At 38.6% G+C, this 18,731-nt stretch overlaps 1 protein-coding gene across 1 annotated transcript in view; it reads left to right on the top strand.

The window, feature by feature from the left end:
• LOC306696969 (transmembrane protein 266-like) overlaps window positions 1–9,544 on the top strand; it is a gene marked incomplete at both ends in the record, with an annotated part of 33,521 nt that extends 23,977 nt beyond the window's left edge. Inside the window, 4 exons of the mRNA XM_079160705.1 lie at window positions 2,053–2,168; window positions 4,428–4,623; window positions 8,312–8,374; window positions 8,904–9,544. Of these exons, the coding sequence (XP_079016831.1) occupies window positions 2,053–2,168; window positions 4,428–4,623; window positions 8,312–8,374; window positions 8,904–9,544 (1,016 nt within the window). The remainder of the gene's footprint in view (window positions 1–2,052; window positions 2,169–4,427; window positions 4,624–8,311; window positions 8,375–8,903) is intronic.
• Between the last annotated feature and the right edge of the window lie 9,187 nt (window positions 9,545–18,731).

The raw sequence follows: 18,731 nt of genomic DNA, 5'->3' as shown, positions 1-18,731 counted from the left end.
TTTGCTCGATGTAGTAATGGCTTTACAGCCATCTCACCAAAGTCACCAAATTATGAGAAATGTTCCTGAGACAATAAACAGAATAGAGTTTTGTAGGTTGGTTGTATAATGTAAGTGTCAGGTTTGTGTGAGCAGTGAAACACTTGACTCCAGGTGAGAGGAGAGAGTGGAGCAGGGCCATGTGTTTGCTTCAGTAAAGTCGTGGTGTGAATTACACTATTATACATGTGCTGCCAGCAGCAGTACGTAATGCTGTAATACACACACACACACACACACACACACACACACACACACACACACACACACACACACACACACACACACACACACATGAGATAAGATAATCCAAAATTCATGCCTTTTTAAATTCTGACTGGACTGACCCCATCTGATGTCCCCACTTTTGCAAAGTGTGTGTGTGCCAACATGACTATAAATAGGTGCAAGGAGCATGTGGTGATGGCTGTGTGCTTTGCTCTACCCCCCCCCCCCCCCCCCCCCCCTCAGTACCAGAAAGGCAGTTTCATTCTCCTCCTTGTTTTTTGACAAAGCCGGCAGTTGAATCTCGTGATAGTTCAGATCCACAATCACAAAAAAAATGACAGAGATATAATAACAGGATTATGTTTCACCTCCGTATGTAGCCCAGAGTTACAATCCCCATCAGGATACACAGTATTACCACGTGTGATATCATGTACCTGGCTGACAAATGTGATCACAAAGAGGTGTGAGGTACCAACTGTCTGCCACCTGTGATGACAACAGGTATTCAAATTTACCCTCACTATCCTTTTTTTAGGTACAACCACCCATCCTGAAAAAATGTGCAGTAAGATTGTAAGAGGTGGAGTTACTTATTGATCAAGATGTAATAATGTGTGATGCATTAGTCTCAGCACATTATATTTCCAACACTATACTTTACCAAGAATAATTTTATAAATATATCAAAAATAAGATAAATCAATAAACAACCAGTCAGTTGCAGTTTTGTAGCAAGACTGATTCAAGGCTGGCCAAAGTATGCTGGCAACACTTCAGTGCAACACTTCGGTGGGAAGAAGATGAAGCTCAGGTCGCTAGAAACTAGAAAGATGTCCATATTGCTACACAAAGTAGCCTAGCGTTTGTGCATCATTTGAGGTAAATGTCTTCATGTCCATTTTTTATAAGGCTCATTGTATTTGTTGATTTTACTGCTTTTTCTTTGAAAAGGAGCAGTTTAGTTAAACTTATTTTTACTGGATTTTACAGTATGTCACATACATCCAAATGTGTGTACTGCTACAAAAAGACATGATTACTTTGTTTTGCGTAAATTAGCGGTCCTGCAACAAAAGTTAAGATAAAAATTGGGAGAATCTGCAAATGAGCTGCTAACTAAGAGACTCTCAAAGTAACTAAAACAACAAATAAGAATCAGCTTTTTGTATTATACATATATCGTCCATTTTTCTTCATGTTTTTTTTATTTTATTAAACTGATAAGCACAGATCATTTTGAAAATCAGTTTTGAAAATTCAACCACTGAGTTCACATCTTGTATCCCATTGACACCACCACTGCTCCATTATCTGAAGACGCTTCCAGGACAGTGACTTTAATTCATGCAGATATTGTATACAGCAGATGTTAACTAATACATTTCTGATCCGGTGGAATGGGATGTTTAAGGTCAATATGGGCTGAACATATACTAAAACCTTATCACACCGTCAAGTCAGCATGAAACCAGATTCCTGTGGAACATTTTCAGCACCTTGCAAAATTCATTCAGTACAGGTATAGGGTTACTGGCAACCAGTAATTAATGAGGTTTGCATGTCTGATGACAGACACATATGGAGCAAAGGACACATGGTCAACTCATACTGACCTTTGACCATGATGTGCTTGATGTATTTGACCATAAATACCTCCAGCAGCTGTCTAGCTAAGAAAGTCTAAAAAATATAGATTTTTTAAAACTCTCTCTCTCTCTCTCTCTCTCTCTCTCTCTCTCTCTCTCTCTCTCTCTCTCTCTCTCTCTCTCTCTTCCATGTTAGCTTATGTGCTACAAGTCAAAGTTGAGATGGAATTGGATATTCAGCAGTGTGAGAAGACCAAGGCTGTGAGAGAGGAGCAGCTGGAGCGTCTCACTCAGATCTGCCAGGAACAGGCTGTGAGTACCAAAACACCTTTTTTCTGTAACCTTACAGCCAGGATAAATCACTACTCACATCCACTCAAAACAGTATATGGGTCCTCATTCAAAACACACACCCATACCATGACATGGTGCTGCTTGAAGACTGAGACAGAAGTTGTGCATGTAGCAATATTTTGCGATATGAAGTCATATCATTCAAGAATTTAAGGAAAATGTATTGTCATTATGTTATACAATGAAATGCAGTTGTAGCCCATTTGCTACACAATAAAAACATGACCAAACAAAAACATCAGGATGAATTTAAACAGCAGCAACAAAACAATGGTCAATGGTCTCTGAAAAGATGTAGGCACAACATTCACTGACGACCCATTGCTGTGTTAGCCTGAAGTCTTCCTTCATCCATTTTATCTTCCTCCAACCGGACACTAGCCAGGAGAAGACTGGGTAGCAGAAAGCCTTAAGTCTTAGCTGGGTTAGCTTAGCTTCCATCTCGGCTCTCCTCCTGGGGCGGTAGACTCGTCTTTAGGTGGCATTTGGTCTGGCTGGTCTGGCTGGGTGGTTTGAAGATGCCGTGGGCAGTGCTTGAGTCAAACCCTGCTGCACTTAATCCAATCCCTTCGCTTCCTTCTCTGATGTTGATGACTCTGTCAAGGACCGTACATGCTCCAGTAATGAACACAAAAAGACAAATTAAAACAAAAATGTAGCAAAATTCATGAGAGCTACCGGCCACTGCAGTTTCTTTATGACCTACTTTACTATAACATTTTTACGATGTACGTATTTTATGAAATATTTATGATTCATTATGTTTTGGAATTTTTTTATGATTTACTATAATATGACATTTCTAATGACATATCTTACGACCACATTCTTGTGGCACATTATTCTGTGATATATATTGCATGGCATATTGATGACATCCTACACCAAGTCATTTTTTATGACATTTTATACTATGAAATTCAAACAACATACATACATAAATGTTTATGATATACTGTATACACTATGGTATTTTGTACGATATATGGTTAGAGAAGGGTGAAGTGGATCATGTTGCTGAAAGTTTTCTATTGGCTATTCCACACTTTTTCCTACTTTGAAATCTGTCCACTATTGGAATGGATCCACAGCCTCCATTTTGCAAGATGGTAGAAATGACAGTGACTTAGAAGAATGCAACTTTAAACTTAGCCGTAGTCTTATACAATTACTGTATGTTATATTTCATGCCAATAGTGAAAGCATTCTAATTCAATTGTAGAAGTCTGTCACTCTCTGCTGTATAGTCAATGGATAGTTCATTTATAGTCATATCTCCATCCAGTTAAGAACGCTGACACAGTAAATGGTTAAGGCATCGTAAGCCCACAATACACTGTCAGTTCATTTACCACCAGAAGAGGGCAGCAATACCTTACAAATAGGTCCAGTCTTCCCACCCATTTTACTATGATGATCCCATATGACAAAATGCAGACTACAATAAATATTGATAAAGACTTAACTTTCAATTGACCATCTAAGTTCAGGTCCGAGACCGGACATATATAATAAATAGATAAAATAAATTAAAAAGGAAATGGTCAGATCCTTTAAAAAATAATGTTTATCAAATTGCTCCTCATATATAAAGGCAATAGTTTTGTATTCACTACTTTAGTGTACACTTTAGGTGATACCTTATCCTATGGGTTCATATATGATTATAAGTGATTCATTTGAAGGTATACTAAGAATGTATCTTTCAGTTGGAACAAGAATAATAAATACCCTGTGCATGTATGATTTGTTGCCTCAATGTGTTTTCTTTATTTTGTATTCCCTCCCTTTTACTAAATTTGCTGCTGAAATGTTTTCTTGTCAGTGGGTTGCATGTATTCTCTAAGCTAAAACAGCTGAAATCAATACAGATGGACACCGCAGCTGTAAATCAGTGAAGCTTACAGTTTACCCAACACATAATTAGATAATGCACTTGGGTTAATGCTGAAAACAGCTCATGATTAAATCACCTCTAGACAAGCTTTGTTTGTCTATGTGTGCCTGGGATGGTGTCACAGGCCGAGAGTATGTTACTTTTACTTTGTCACTCCATTCTCCCTTGTTCTCTCTCTCTTCTGTCTTTTCTCTATTCCCTTACCCATATTTTTTTCCATCGCTGTCCTCATCACTCATCCTTTTTACATTCCATCTCTACATTCACTAACCTGCTGCTTTCCGTCTCTTTTTCTTTGCATACACCACAACCGTCTCCAGTTTGAGATCAGACAGCTCAGGGCCCATCTGGCCCAGCAGGACCTGGACCTTGCGGCAGAACGTGAAGCAGCCATGCAGATCCATCATGTATGGGGCAAACAGGGCAGGAGTTTTCAGGTTGTAGAAGGCTTGACTCCCGGGGAGTCTGACGATGAGGGCGGCCAGAGAAACCCCAGGGAGCCTCATGTCAGTGCAGGTACAGTATGGTCTCTAAAGCTGAGTTTTTAGGGACTGGAGTGCTAGATAAGCTAAATGTAAAGTGATAAGGGTTTTGTCAACTATATTGTGGGAAAAAGCATGAAAAAGCACTTACTATACAGTTGAATTATAACAAATGTAATCTATAATCCCTTCTGTTAAAATTCTGCAGTGAGGTTAATGCAGTAGTTTAACACAATATCTCACAAACAGAAAATGAATACATCTAAGACAAAAGCCCGTGGCATTGAAAATATAACTTATTTGAATATACACCATGCCAGGTGCCGTGTTTGCTTGAAAAAGCAGCATGACAAACTAGAAGAGAGTTGCCGCATAAAGTATGTACATAATTATGTGGAACAAAAAGTCTCTAACAGTGTAACATCAGGTGAACTGGATGCCAAAGCAGTGTAGAGTTAATCTGAAGCAGTAGCCCTGGAGCATCTTCCAGGCCAGGCTCTTAGCCCCTCTGTGTTCGCCCACAACACCCATCTGCCCGCAGGCGCTCCGAGATCAATATGAGGGCAAAAAAGCTTTTAGGATCTGGTGAATCTTGGAGAAAACAAGCATGTTCTCTGACACTACGTCAGCTTGCATGGGCTTCTGTCGTGCCCCAACTATCTCTCTTACCGCCCCCCTTCGTGGCGAGGCCGACCTAGCTATCCCAGACCACTATTTCAGGTACAGAGTGCTCTGTGCATTGTGCCTTGTTTGGGGAGAGTGGGCTCCTGTCAACATCTGTTCCCCTTCACCTGCAAACCACAATAGGGCACCGGGAGCCTCCACGGCGGCCACAAAATATTACCCCAAGGGCATAGTGGGAAATCTGGCTCTCAGAAACAAGTGGGGCTTTTTACAGAAACATGGTCACTGGGATGAGCACTTTGGCCACAGGGCTCAAGTCATGTCAGGTCAACTCAAATCAAGCCACGTTTATGTGTATTGCTCAATATTGCGCGCGCTCAATGGGCTTCTCTGACACTCACTCGCATGATACCATCAAACTATCTAGAACTCTCATCAAGGCAGTGGCCGTCATAAGAATGAATGTCACAGGAGATTATTAAGGGTTTTGCTGCCTTAAAGTATCAAACCATGTAGATTTTAAGAACATCCAGTGACAATCAGTGTTAATCAATGAGCCAGGAGTTTTCTCTCAGATACTGAGAGAGGATTGTAGCCAAGCTATTGACTACATCAGTGCTTTGAGCTAAATGGTAACATTCTCATGACATTGCTAACATGCAGATCTTTAGCAGGTGTAATGTTTGCCATGTTCATCATCGTTATTTAGAGTGTTGCCATGCCAACGTTTGCTAATTAGCACCATGAGTGCAGCTGAGGCTGATGGAAATGTCATTAATATTGCAAGTCAAACCAAATCGATGATGTCACTAGATGAAAAGTCAGAGCATCGCCAAAGTTATTGTAATTCATCTTAAGAGGGTTATGAACATCTTTGCCAAATTTAATGGCAATCCATCCAATAGTTATTGAGACATTTCCCTCACAAACTACAAATGTCAGCCTGCTGATGGCTCAAGAGTTAAATTCAGGGAATGTCCAAAGTCTTCATCCTTTGGGAACCATGAATGTCTGCACAGACAGACATTGCCATAGGCCCTGTATCACAGCAGCCATTTTACATGTCATAACTGGGTAAACACAGCTGTAATTTGTGAAATGAATTATGGTCCCATTCTATTTAGTATGTCACAGACATTGCATTGAGCCAGCATGCACAGTGGGATACCAGGACCTTGGCCCACCTTGGGCCATAATTAATGTTATTAATTACACCTGTGTTTACCCTGCAGTGACATGTCAAAATGGCTGCGGTGAAAAGGCCTCTTGTATTGGGAATAGCTCTCTCTGAAGACCCCCACCCCGCTGGCCGCAGTGCTACCACACTGCCTGCACTGTCTATATTTACTCCCCTGTTGCCTGTTCACTTTATCTGTATCAACATTCATTGCAGTGGTTGCTAATCTTCCTCTTACACCACGTCACCCGTGATGTAGAACTGATACCTCACCCATCAAAATTATAGTTGAGATTTGAACTAAAAGCACCACAGCATGTCACCTCTCTTTTTACAGAGAAAGATGACAGCCCAGTATCTTGACTGTCACAGAAAGAAGGGCAGAGCCTTTTTATGTATGCTGGACAGCCCATTCTTTTTTCTTAAAACTCATGTGTTATTAATTGTGGAGTGATTGTCTCAGTCTTGTTTTAGTGAGTGCAATGCCTCCTCTCCAGGGGTGGCTCAAGGATTAATATTTTAGACTGAAAAATAAATGAAATTACCCATCAGAGTCTGCAGCATGTCCCAGGGGACAGGGGCTAGCACTCAGGGTACTCTGGGTTCGCACTCAGCCAGTGGACAGTGAGCTCAAGACCAATCAAGCGAACAGAGGAGCATAGCAGATCACAGCCATTCACCACGCACATTGAGGCCTGCTAGACTGGAGGGATCTGTGCCTGAACAAAGAGCTCCCACTCTCTCTCTTTTTTATTTCCCCCCATTCCTCTCATCTCTGAAACCAACCCCACCCTGTCCCAGTTTATTTCTGGTGCACTAGGGTGCAGCTAATGCACAGTGTAGCAGTGCTTGATCCTGACCACTTGACAATGAAGTACCTGTGGCCTGGGGCAGAAGTCATCTCTGTCAATATTATGTTGTAAACATAAGAGATATTTTCCATTTGCACTACTTTGGGTGGTTAACACTGAAACAGACCTGCAGACAAAAAGGTATGAAATCCAAATGTATTTTCTGCCACACAGCGTATTAGCAGTATGAGTCAGCCACATTATATTAAACTATAATTTGACTGGTCATTTCCTGTAATACACTTGCAATCCATGGTCTATTCTGTGCTAATGTTAAATATAATAATATTTATTTAAGTCCAAACAGTATTTGATCCATTTCTTGTATTTCTTTATGCATGATCCAAAATTTCAACAACTAGACATGTTTATTAAAACTGTGATGACAATGAAAAAAACTGTAATAACAGTGATAACATGCATATTTGGCATAGTATGCATATCTTTGGACAGACAAGAGCAAACACAACAACACATGACTTTTATCGTGTAGATGTATCAGTCTTATGTCATGGAGGGGTAGCGAAGACGAAAAGGAGGAATCAGATGTATGGAGATGTATGGAGGGAGGGAATCTCACATGTTTTCCACGCAGTGAATATTTTACGATTGTAGATGCTGCACATTTTTTCAAATTTGAATAAGTCAATCAAATTATTTGTGCACAAAGTGTTTAGTTGTATTTAGTAATCAGATTATGGCCAAATAGAAAAGAAATAAAAGATTTGTGATGTATAAAATTAAATCATCTTGATACAAGCCTGTTTTATGGTGGTATGAGTTTGACCAGATGATGAGTAAGGAATCACATTCACGAATGGATGCAGCCAGAGAATTATTAAAAAGTAGAAATAGTAATAGGGATAATACACATACACATCCTTGTTACTGTAATTATATGAATGCAGTTTTTGTATTTAAACAATAAAACATGTAACAGGAAGATATATGCTTTTTATTTTGGATTATATTTAACAAAAAGCAGCCACTATAACACCATATTTGGTTGTTGTTATTCACAACCATTAATAATGGCAATTAATTTATATATCTTTTCATTATTAACTCAGATCCAGTTGTGCGTGATGACATGAACAACTACATCAGCCAATACTACAGTGAAGCAAGCAGTGGTAAGTGACTATGAACACTATGACTTTTATATATACTTCTCCATTTACATGTAAATAAAATTACAGTAATTAAAGCAGTGACTTAAAAGTATTTTTGGGTGGTTATAGCGATGTCAAGTAAAAGGTCATCGGACAAAACGTCATAGGTTTGGTCATAGATTTGGCTGATGCAGGTTATTATCATATATTTTGACACAGAATATGTGGAGAGGCGGAAATCTTAATTCTGTGCTTATGGTGGCTTTTGTATAATGTAATTGAACAATCCATTCATTTGAATGTTTTGGCGATATGACTTACAGAAAGTACAATATTAGGACATGTCTCCAAATGGAGCCTTTTTCTGAGAGCCAGGATTTTTTTAAAATTCTTCCCCAACCGCTACCCAGCGTCCTGTGGCAGCTTTTCTGCCAGAAAATGGTGCTATTTGGACACAGGGCCTGATGCACTTGTTGTGTTTTAAGTAAAGAGCTTTTTTGTTTTACCTATGTGGTTTTACTTTTTCTAAATGTATGCAATATCCTTCAAGATGCTGGAGCTTCTGGCTTGGGTCCCCGGGTTATCACCATGGCTGCCATCGATGTTCACCTCCCCAACAATCCAAATTCCATTCAGTCAAACCCGATGCTTGCAATGGAGCGGGTGGGCAGCGTGGTCAGTGACGCCTCAACCAGCATATCACGGTCCAGTGGTAGCCTGACGGCTCGCCCACTCAGCCTGAGTAGCCACACCCCGGGTTCATCTATGACAGACTGCAGCAGCAGCACAGCTCAGGACCTCAGTCTGAGCTACGGCACCCATCGCTGCTGTCCTCCATCCTACTCTGGCCAGGACCCCTGCAGGGACCCCAGCATGGTGGTGCAGGAGCTACTCTCCTCCCTCTCCGAGGACTCCTGCCTTGCTCAAAAGGGCCTGGTAGTGGACCCTGTCAACCTTAAGCTTCCCAGTCCTACTGGCTCAGAAAAGGCCAGCCCTGAGCTGGACAACAGAATAAACATCTTCAACCGCAGAAACCAAGAGGAGAGACGAGGCAGGGGAAGGGGTTGTGTGCTGTTGCAGACCAAGCCACTGATCCACCTGCAGAGCAGCAGCACTGAGCCATCCCTGGAGGAGAAGTACCGGCTCCTGGGACCAGCTGACACACCTCTGGGGCACATGCCTGATTCATAAGCTGCATTTACACAGAAACAGAAGTATTTTCCTTTCTTTTACTGCCACCTTGTTTGGCATATATCTGAAATCTTGTGGCAGGTCAAAGCTCATGAGAAGCACATACGATTAAACATTTTTATTTTTCTGTCGCTGTGTAATTCCAATCTTAGCCCATCCAGAGGAAGCTTGAGCATTAGCTTCGAGCTAACACTGATGCTCCTTAACTTCACGTGTTCAGAAGCCAATAGTAGAAATGACAATAAGAACTCTTAGGCCCTTTGCCATAATGTCCAACTTCCCATGTTCCTCTTTGATGGATTTTTGAAATCAGAAATTCCCTGATATAGCACAACAAAGACTATAACATCCCAGTAAGGGCGGGCGGGCTAATGTGTTCTGGTACACATTGTTCATCAGGAATTCTCACTTTGAATAGGTCCTAAATGCACTGAACTTTAAATGAATTAAAACCAGCAAGGGGCCATTCAAGCCTATACTGAACAAAAACTTTAATTCTGAACCGTGTTGCAAACCAAGACACTGTTCTCTGTTCTTGGAATTTCAAGAAGTTAAAGAGATTTCTTTTCTATTGTATTTTTCTTGTTATTTTGTTTCTTTTAATTTGTGTTACGATCAGCCATGCTGTTCTTTGTTCAAACAGCTACAGGGTACAGAAGACTGGTTTAACTATACAAACAGCCAATTTCTTTTTTTTTTAACCTATGCCTTTCTATCACCTATTTGTTTGATTTGAAACAATGGACCATCATCAGTAGTTATTGAATAGCATTTTTGTTTACTTGTTCAAAAAACATTAGTAGGGTATATTTGTGTGGTTGAAATGAAAAGGCAAGTGACTGGATTCTTTACATGAAACTAGCTTGGAGTGCTTGTAGCATGAAAGACATGTGCCCAAAATGGCAAGCAAATTCTTTGCACTTTAATGTTTACAGACACTTTTGTGAAGTTGATATGAAGGAAGTTATTGCTAAATGCAGGTGTTGTCATTTGAATGAAAATAGCAAAAATAAAAATTAGTATTTCCTTAACTGCTCTCAGTTTACTGAAATGTTATAAATGATGTTAAATGATTTGAAGCTGTACAAAACATATTGCACCATGATAACACCGATAAACACCGAGTGGCCTCTAATCAAATCATTTCTTCTCACAGGCTCCTTGTTACACACTGCACAACATTATTTCATTAGCATCGTCTCCTAATGTGCAGATGATTTTGAGATATCTAAATTATTTAGGGTTATTAACATTGGAAGACCTGTCACAACAACTGCTAATTGGTCAAGTCATTGTAAGTGTGTCGTGAGAAGTATCAACCCCCCTAATTACCCTCTCATATCATTAATTCAGAAGATAAACTGCTGTACCATTTTGTTGCTTGTCAAATGTTTACAAGTATCCAGAGAATGTTTTAATTGTTAATAACTATTATGGCTACAATTAAGCTATCAACACAAGGGTTTTAAAAGAGCAACATTTGATATTCAGAGCATTAATATATCAGCAAATTACTATTTGCTATGGTAAGATATAATGGAGTAATGTCTACCTGAGCAGACACTGACGTCGCTCTCCCTCTGTGTGTGATGCGTTCCAAGCTTCTCCTTGCTTTGTTGACTTTTAGTGCATGTTAGGTCATGTGAGCGTGCCCCACTGGCTAGCAAACGGCCGTCGCTTTTTCCTGCACTCACACAGCGGTTACAACTGACAATGCTTTCCCAACTGACAGCGTTGTCGCGGATGTGTATCCCCCACCCTCCGGTTCCCCCTCAGGTAAAAACTGTTACTTCTGTCAACACGCTTCCCGTAGTTTGTACTGTTAGTGCTGTTAGCACTGTTAGCTGAGCCACAGGCTCAGGCGTCACCATGTTGAGAGCCGTTGAGAGGCAATAAAAATACCCCCAATCTCGTATTTTGCACCTTTAATTTGAAGACCTGGGTATGAGGATTGTTTGTAACAGCTTTATTTAATTAATTTGTAAATTAGTCAGCACATATGGGGAACTAAGGTGACGATGACAAATACTGTTGTGGGGCACAGAAGAATATTATCAGCATTAGGACAACTGATTTGAAGCCTTGACACTGAATTCAAATTACACTGACCATAAGACTTACGCTATAGACGATAGACTTGATTGGAAACAATACATCAATCTAAACTGTTTAATAATGATTAGTGCAGGCCAAAAACTGCACCTTAATCCCAAGATAATTACTGTGCAAACTGCCAATGTCCTGTTTTCTGGCATTGATGTTTCCATTTCATTTTCTAGGGAGTTCACACGTGTATTTACATTGTTAGGGCATTGGAGAACATTTTCTCTCATTTAAGGGTATATGAGAGCAAGGAATGCACTCAACTGAGATCAAGTTAGGTGACAACAAGTTACAAATAAACAGCATGGCCCTGAGATGTTAGAAAAATAGTTTCTGACCTACACTAGACTACTCCTTGATGCTTATTTAAATTGCATTAGACTCATGTCCATCATAGTTTCCCTTATCACAAGTAAGTTCTGAGGGGCAATAATCAATAGAAGCCCTTTGTGTAAAGAGGCTGCATACTGTATTATCAATAGAGAGATCTACAGTTGGCGAAGACTTGGCTAAATGACAGAAAAGTGAACTAAACTAGAATTTTCTTTTATAATACAAAGAATCAGTTCAAACTTGATTTGATCATGAAGCGGTGTTACTTTAATGTTCTTTTGAGGCAAACTATGAGACCACCAGGGCACAGATTGCTTTTGTGTGCAACAATATGGGTCCATTGTCTCAGTGTCCTACTGTACTATTATGATAATTAGGAGAAACTGTTAACGCAAATGCAAGCAGTTTGTTTAAAACAACAGCTCTGTTAAAAATAATGAATTGCAGGTAAAAGAATTATAGATGTATTACATCTAAACAATGGAATAAATGGAAGTTCTTGTTGAATATTTAACTCAGTTAAATTTGGGTTTAAAGGTCCAGTGTGTAGGACCTGGCGGCATCTAGCGGTGAGGTTGCAGATTGCAACCAACTGAAACTTCTGTGCCCAGCGTGTAGGAGAACTACCGCAAAAATGCGAATGGCCCTCTAGAGCCAGTTTTTAGTTTATCTGTTCCAGGCTACTGTAGGAATATTGGGGCCGACTCCATGAAGAGGACCCGCTCCGCATGTAGGTATAAACAACTCATTCTAAGAAAATAAATACCCAACGATTCTTATTTTAAGGTAAATATACATTCACGAAAACATACTTAATGAATAATATTATATTCCATTTAGATCCCCCTAAATGCTACACAATGTTCCTTTAACTAATGATCCCTTCTTTAAATCTTGACTCATCTCGAGAACAACCTGAAAATAGAATTCATTGAAATAAAACTCATTTCTATTCCTCTAAATTAAATTACCTACTACAGAAATATGTTTCCATTTTACTTTAAAATCATTATCAGGAAAATGTGGTTGCATCGCAAATAAATACCAGATTGACACTGGTGCTAAAATCCACCTGATCCTTGAAATCTAATTTATTAAAAAAAGAAAAAAAACGTTCTCCAACAATACCTGTTTATTATTGCCTTCAGCAGCCAACTGTGCTGTGGTTTTTGTAAAGAGCCAACATGAAAGTTGGTAACCTGGATGCACAACCTTTACCAAAAGAGCCATCACATCAATCTAGTTTACAAAAACAACAATGCCTATCACATGGAACAAGTAAATAAATAATGATCTACTTGGCCCTAGACACACACAAAGGAATCCTGTTGAATATGGGTGTGAAATCCCGGCTCAGCCTCTGTCTGCCACAGCTGCCTTGATATCAATGCCTTAAGTGAAGGTGCTGTGCCTCTAATCTGAAACCCTTCCAGCTCAACCAGCCATGAAAAAGAAACTTCCAGCTCCACCCTGAGCAATACCGGCCAGTGATGAAGCTAAATTATTTGTATGCTAATAACTAGTGATTACTGTTAACAAAACGTGATGCCAAATGCCTTTCCTCTGATACAAAGGGCCAAATAAAAGGTATGCCTAAATGATTCATATGAACCCAATTTGTCAATACCTATCATGCCGGGTCAGTCTGAGTTAAGTGTTCAATTTTGACAGGGAGACACTGAGCAGACCTTTAAGAGACACGCTAAGATATAAATTGCTTTTGGGACCTCTCTGACGAATCAAGAGGTACAGTACCTGTCACACTCATAGGATGCTAAGTGAATTAACAGTGACCATTAGACACTTAATAATTAAAATGTTTTAATAATGGCACAGAGGGAGTCACTTTAACTGCATTAACATTACATGATCATTGTTGATTCACATCTACCGACTCTTAGGTACAGTAAGATAATTATCTCCTTCCTTACTTACAAGAATGTAAATTCTTCATAATATAAGACTGTTATATCAATGTCACAGGTGTGAAAAGCTGATCTAGAATATTTCCCACCAGATTAGAAATGATTTTAACTCACTGAGTGCCTACATTGTTCTGAAGTCAAACCTTAATGTTCAACAAAACAACAAGTTTGCTGGGTCTTATCTTTTTTTGTCAGGGCTGCACAGTTCAAAAAGATATTGGCACTTACATTTTAAATACCATTATCATTATTAATATACTGGATTTTTGTGGACAGATTTTGTCATCACAATAACATATAAAATGTATAAGAAGCAATCACAGAACTTTACAGGTGTGCAGAAATGAAGGTGAAGTTGAATATGGGCATGTTTCGGCCCTTGCGCCTCCCCTCCACACAGACACTTTACACCCTGCTTCATGACTTATTTTGATATTCTATACTATGACTTTTATGACATACGATACTAAGACTTTTTAAGACCTACTATAACATTTGTGTGACACTTTTGACAGACTATACTATGCCATTTTAGGACTTACTATAATACGACAAGTTATTCCTTTTTTGAAATGAGGGTCCAAGTACAGTATGCTCTGAGGCAAATTTGTGATATTGGGCTTTACAAATAAATTGAATCATAAATTAATATTGAATTTTGAATTTTTTGACATACTAAGCTATGTTTTTTTTCGACTTTTTTTTCGACTTTTTACTTTATACTATACTATGACTTTTTTGATGTACTATATCGTGTTTTTTTTTAGATAGTACGATGTGACTTTTTAAAAACTTTTTTCGACATACTATACTATACTTCATTTCTGGGTCATAAGCTGAAAGAGTCACGGACCGAGGAGCTGAGTAAGCACAACATTGAGAAATGAGAAAGGCCCAGAGGTGAGTGACCGGAATACAAGCATTACACATTATATTACTGCACAATAAACCAACAGTTAACATTAAATTCAATCATCATCATTTTGGCAACGGTTATACCACTATGAGCACATTATGTGCAGGTAACCAAACTTGCCAAACAAAGGCCAGCCTCATATTAATTCAGGCTGAAAGGAAGCTAAAATATGTACCATTAATACAATAAAACGTTTCATGAATAAAACATATATAAAACATTTTTTTTTGTCTTATTTCTTTGAGCAAACAATACACAATTTATATTTTATTTAAAGCTTTTTTTGACATACTTTACAATGACTTTTTTTCCGACGTTTTAAAAAAGATTATTTTTGTGAATATCTTCGACATACTATACTTTAAAAAAACAACAACTATAGTGTAACTTTTTTCAACATGCTGTACTGTATCATGTCTTTTTTAAAGACTGATACTCACTTTACAAGACTTATTAATGACTTTCTTCAACTTATTATACTATTTCTTTATTCAACAGACTATACTATGATTTTTTATGACTTTAAGACCTACTTTATTATCACTTTATTCGTAATACTATACAATTACTTTTTTATAACTTTTTTCGACATACTACACTATCACTTTTTTTGACATAGTATACTGAGACTTTTCAATGACTATATTCTACACAAAAGTTTTTCGAAATACTATATAACTTTTTTTGACATACTACGACTTTTTCGAGACATTATACTATGCCTTTTAATGACTTTTATCAACATACTCTACTGCGACTTTTTTAATGACTCTTTTGACATACTATACTACGACTTTTTTTCTAAATACTATATTTTTTTTATGACTTTTCGACATACTCTGACTTTTTTATCCCTTTTTTGGCACACTTCACAATGACTTTTTTATTACATTTAGTCGCCATATTTGATTAGCCTATTAGGCAGTTTGCAAGTCTTATTTTAATGTGTTAAACCGGGTCAGATTTTGTAATCATTGAGAGATTATTGTAGTTAATGTGTTGGTGTCAATGCTAAGCTTTGCAGGTTAACGGACAGTTTGCAAAACTGGAAACGTGCAGATTTTAGGAAATGTAATTGTGTTTTCTTTGCTGCATATATGCATATTCAGTTTTTCTTTTACTTTTGAAGTAACGCCCACCACACTGCCATAGAGTACTGTATTTGGCACACTGACTAAAAAGTTGGTAGAGACCAAAAACAGAGCTAAAAGAAGAACAAATGCACTCACATTCATCACATAGCCATGACCACAACCCAAATGAATGCTAATGTTGATTTGTATCTTCTGGATTTGTAAAATATGCTCACAATTTCAATTCAATAAATGTATATAGCCCAAATCACAAATTTGCCTCAGCGGGATTTAGCCTTAACTTAAAAGGTGACGATATGTCAGTGTAATTTCGTCTGCCCCAGAATGGTTATCGGAGGTTTATTGTATTAATCCCACTACCTTTCTGTCAAACTACAGTGCTGTCAAGCTCCAGAAGTGCATTTTAGTTATACAACCTCAAATCTTGAGGGTTTTACTCTGTTTGCTGTCACCTAGAACAATGAGTCTGTATATGTTATGACAAGAACAACCAGGTACTTAACCATTCAAATTAGCTGGTATTAATATACAGCATGATGTTTCCAATTGCTTTTCCAAGAGGCAGTTACTGAATCAACACCTTCGGGGTTTTGTTTATGAATTTGAATTATTTTCAAGTGCGTGGAAAAGATTTTGAACGCTGCCTTATGGCAGCTGGGTATATGTTGAAAAAGGTTAATCTCATTGAGAACAAACAGATGTGGGAAGTATGACTGCATTACTGTCGCGGTCTGACAGATTCAGAACACACTTTGAAGAAGCTCTGAAGCAGGAGAAAAATACAAATAAATTATACATCATCCTTTAAAAAGCTTCTCAGGTTCTCTTTTTGAAACATATTTCTTAAGTGCACAGGATCCAGGGGTTCGCTTGGTGGAAGAAATCCACTCAGGAGACTGTTGTCATGGCTACAGGAGATTTTTTTTTGCATTAACATAAAAGAGCTTTCATACCTTCCCCTCAGATGGTTGTTATGCTACCTGGAATAAAAGTGGGTCAAACTGAAACTGGAATCAAGACCTGCTGAATGACCAATGCCCAATCATTTCAGTCCTCTTGAGATATAATATTAATTATTAAATCGGTTTTAGTGAATGTAAATAGCATTTTTAATTGGCTAATAAAAGGAACACAAGCAAACTATAAAGCCAGAAATTAATTTTTGAGTCTGATTTGCCACATGGTAAGGTCTCTGGCTTCTTCTATGTTTATCCTAAGAAACAGAAAAAGAAATCCTGATTAGTTTTCTCTTGTTGCTCCGGCACATGTTATAAGCAATCAGAAGATGGCGAAGACTCCATGAAGACACAACTGAGATATTCCTCTGGGAGATGGGACACTAGGCCTACATCACTCCGTGCTCCAAAGAACTGAATAACATGATCTACAGAACATAAAAATTAATTCAGCAATCCAACGTGTAAGTATGGTATGCATGACTTGCTACATGATGGGTAAATTAGCAAACATTTTTCAGTAAAAAGCCCAACTCTTCAGGGAAATGGCTGCCACAGATTCAACATTTTTCTAAATCGTATTGAAGCCATGTACATACAATGTCTTGCTTCTGCAACAAATGCATAAACATCCTGACCAAACATTTACAGTAACGACATGTAAGTGCACACTGAGTCAGAAGAAATGAATGATCTAAAAACCTTCACAATAATCTTTTTTCCAAGTGTCAACAAATAATTCCTGTTTTTCCTAATCTCGAATTGACATAATTTGTTTCTTGTTCCTAACATAAACATTTAGAATGAATAAACATTCTTTGATTGGTGAAAAGCTAATGCGATTTTGATAGTGGAATACACTGCAAGAATATTTCTGATGGAATAAATAAAATAGGGCTATAGAACAGAATTTACTCTCAGTTTTGTGTGATCTGACTTAAATTCCGGGTTTTCAATCGAACCAGATGCTGAACAGCTCCTGAAATTCCAACTACAATGCTTCAGCATTACTAAATGAACATGTAGATAATAGAAAATAATTACTTCAATAGCAAAAAGTACTGTATTAACATTTTAATTTAGCATTTCAAGAGTCCTTTTTGTATCCTAAAGTACAATAAAAAAGTAAATCTCGTTGATTGGCATCCCCACCCTGAGGTGTTTCACAACAAAATTGGCTATTTGACAACTTAAATCACTTTTGTTGATTTTTTCCCAGTGTGGTTTTCTTCAAACTGAATATAGGATGCTAAACTGCTCTTTTATAATTCCATATTTTATTTGTCTTAAAAACCTTGATAGCCTTCATGTTGCCAACTGGTGTGCGGCACAACCCACCATATATTTCGTCTCTGGCCGCAAGGGCAGACACTGACATCAGCCCCCCTGAATCCGGCTTTCAGCTGAGTCCAACTCAGTAGCCTTGGCTAAATCACAATCACGGTCCCGGCCAGAACTCAGGGTGTCCGCAAGCGCATGCTGGGGCCCTGCAACATTTCCATCGGGCCTCTGGGGAGTCGCACATCAATTGCTCTCAGCTAAATGCACTCACATATGAATATTTCAGCACAATTTAATGTTTCAGCTACAGCCCCAAAGGAGCAGAGCATCAATTTGTGAACACAGTTCTCTTGGAGTTAAAAGCCAGGCCGGATAATACAGTATGAAAGGCGCTGTCAATCTAGAGGGCCTTTTTTTTTCAGTTGAGAGAAAAAAGTACGCCCCTTCGCCTCTGCATACAGGCAGCTTTAAAAAGTTTCCTCTGCAAAGTAGGCGACTGAGGCAGCAGCAGGCAGCTTTTGGTTCACCAGAGTCACCGCTTGATTTGCCAAGCTCGGCCAGTTTTCCCAGAGCTCTGGT

Source organism: Pholis gunnellus (assembly GCF_910591455.1).
Source record: "Pholis gunnellus genome assembly, chromosome: 1".
NCBI classification, from domain to species: Eukaryota; Metazoa; Chordata; class Actinopteri; order Perciformes; family Pholidae; genus Pholis; species Pholis gunnellus.
The sequence above is the reverse complement of the archived record's forward strand: the minus strand, read 5'-3'. Positions and strand labels throughout refer to the sequence as shown.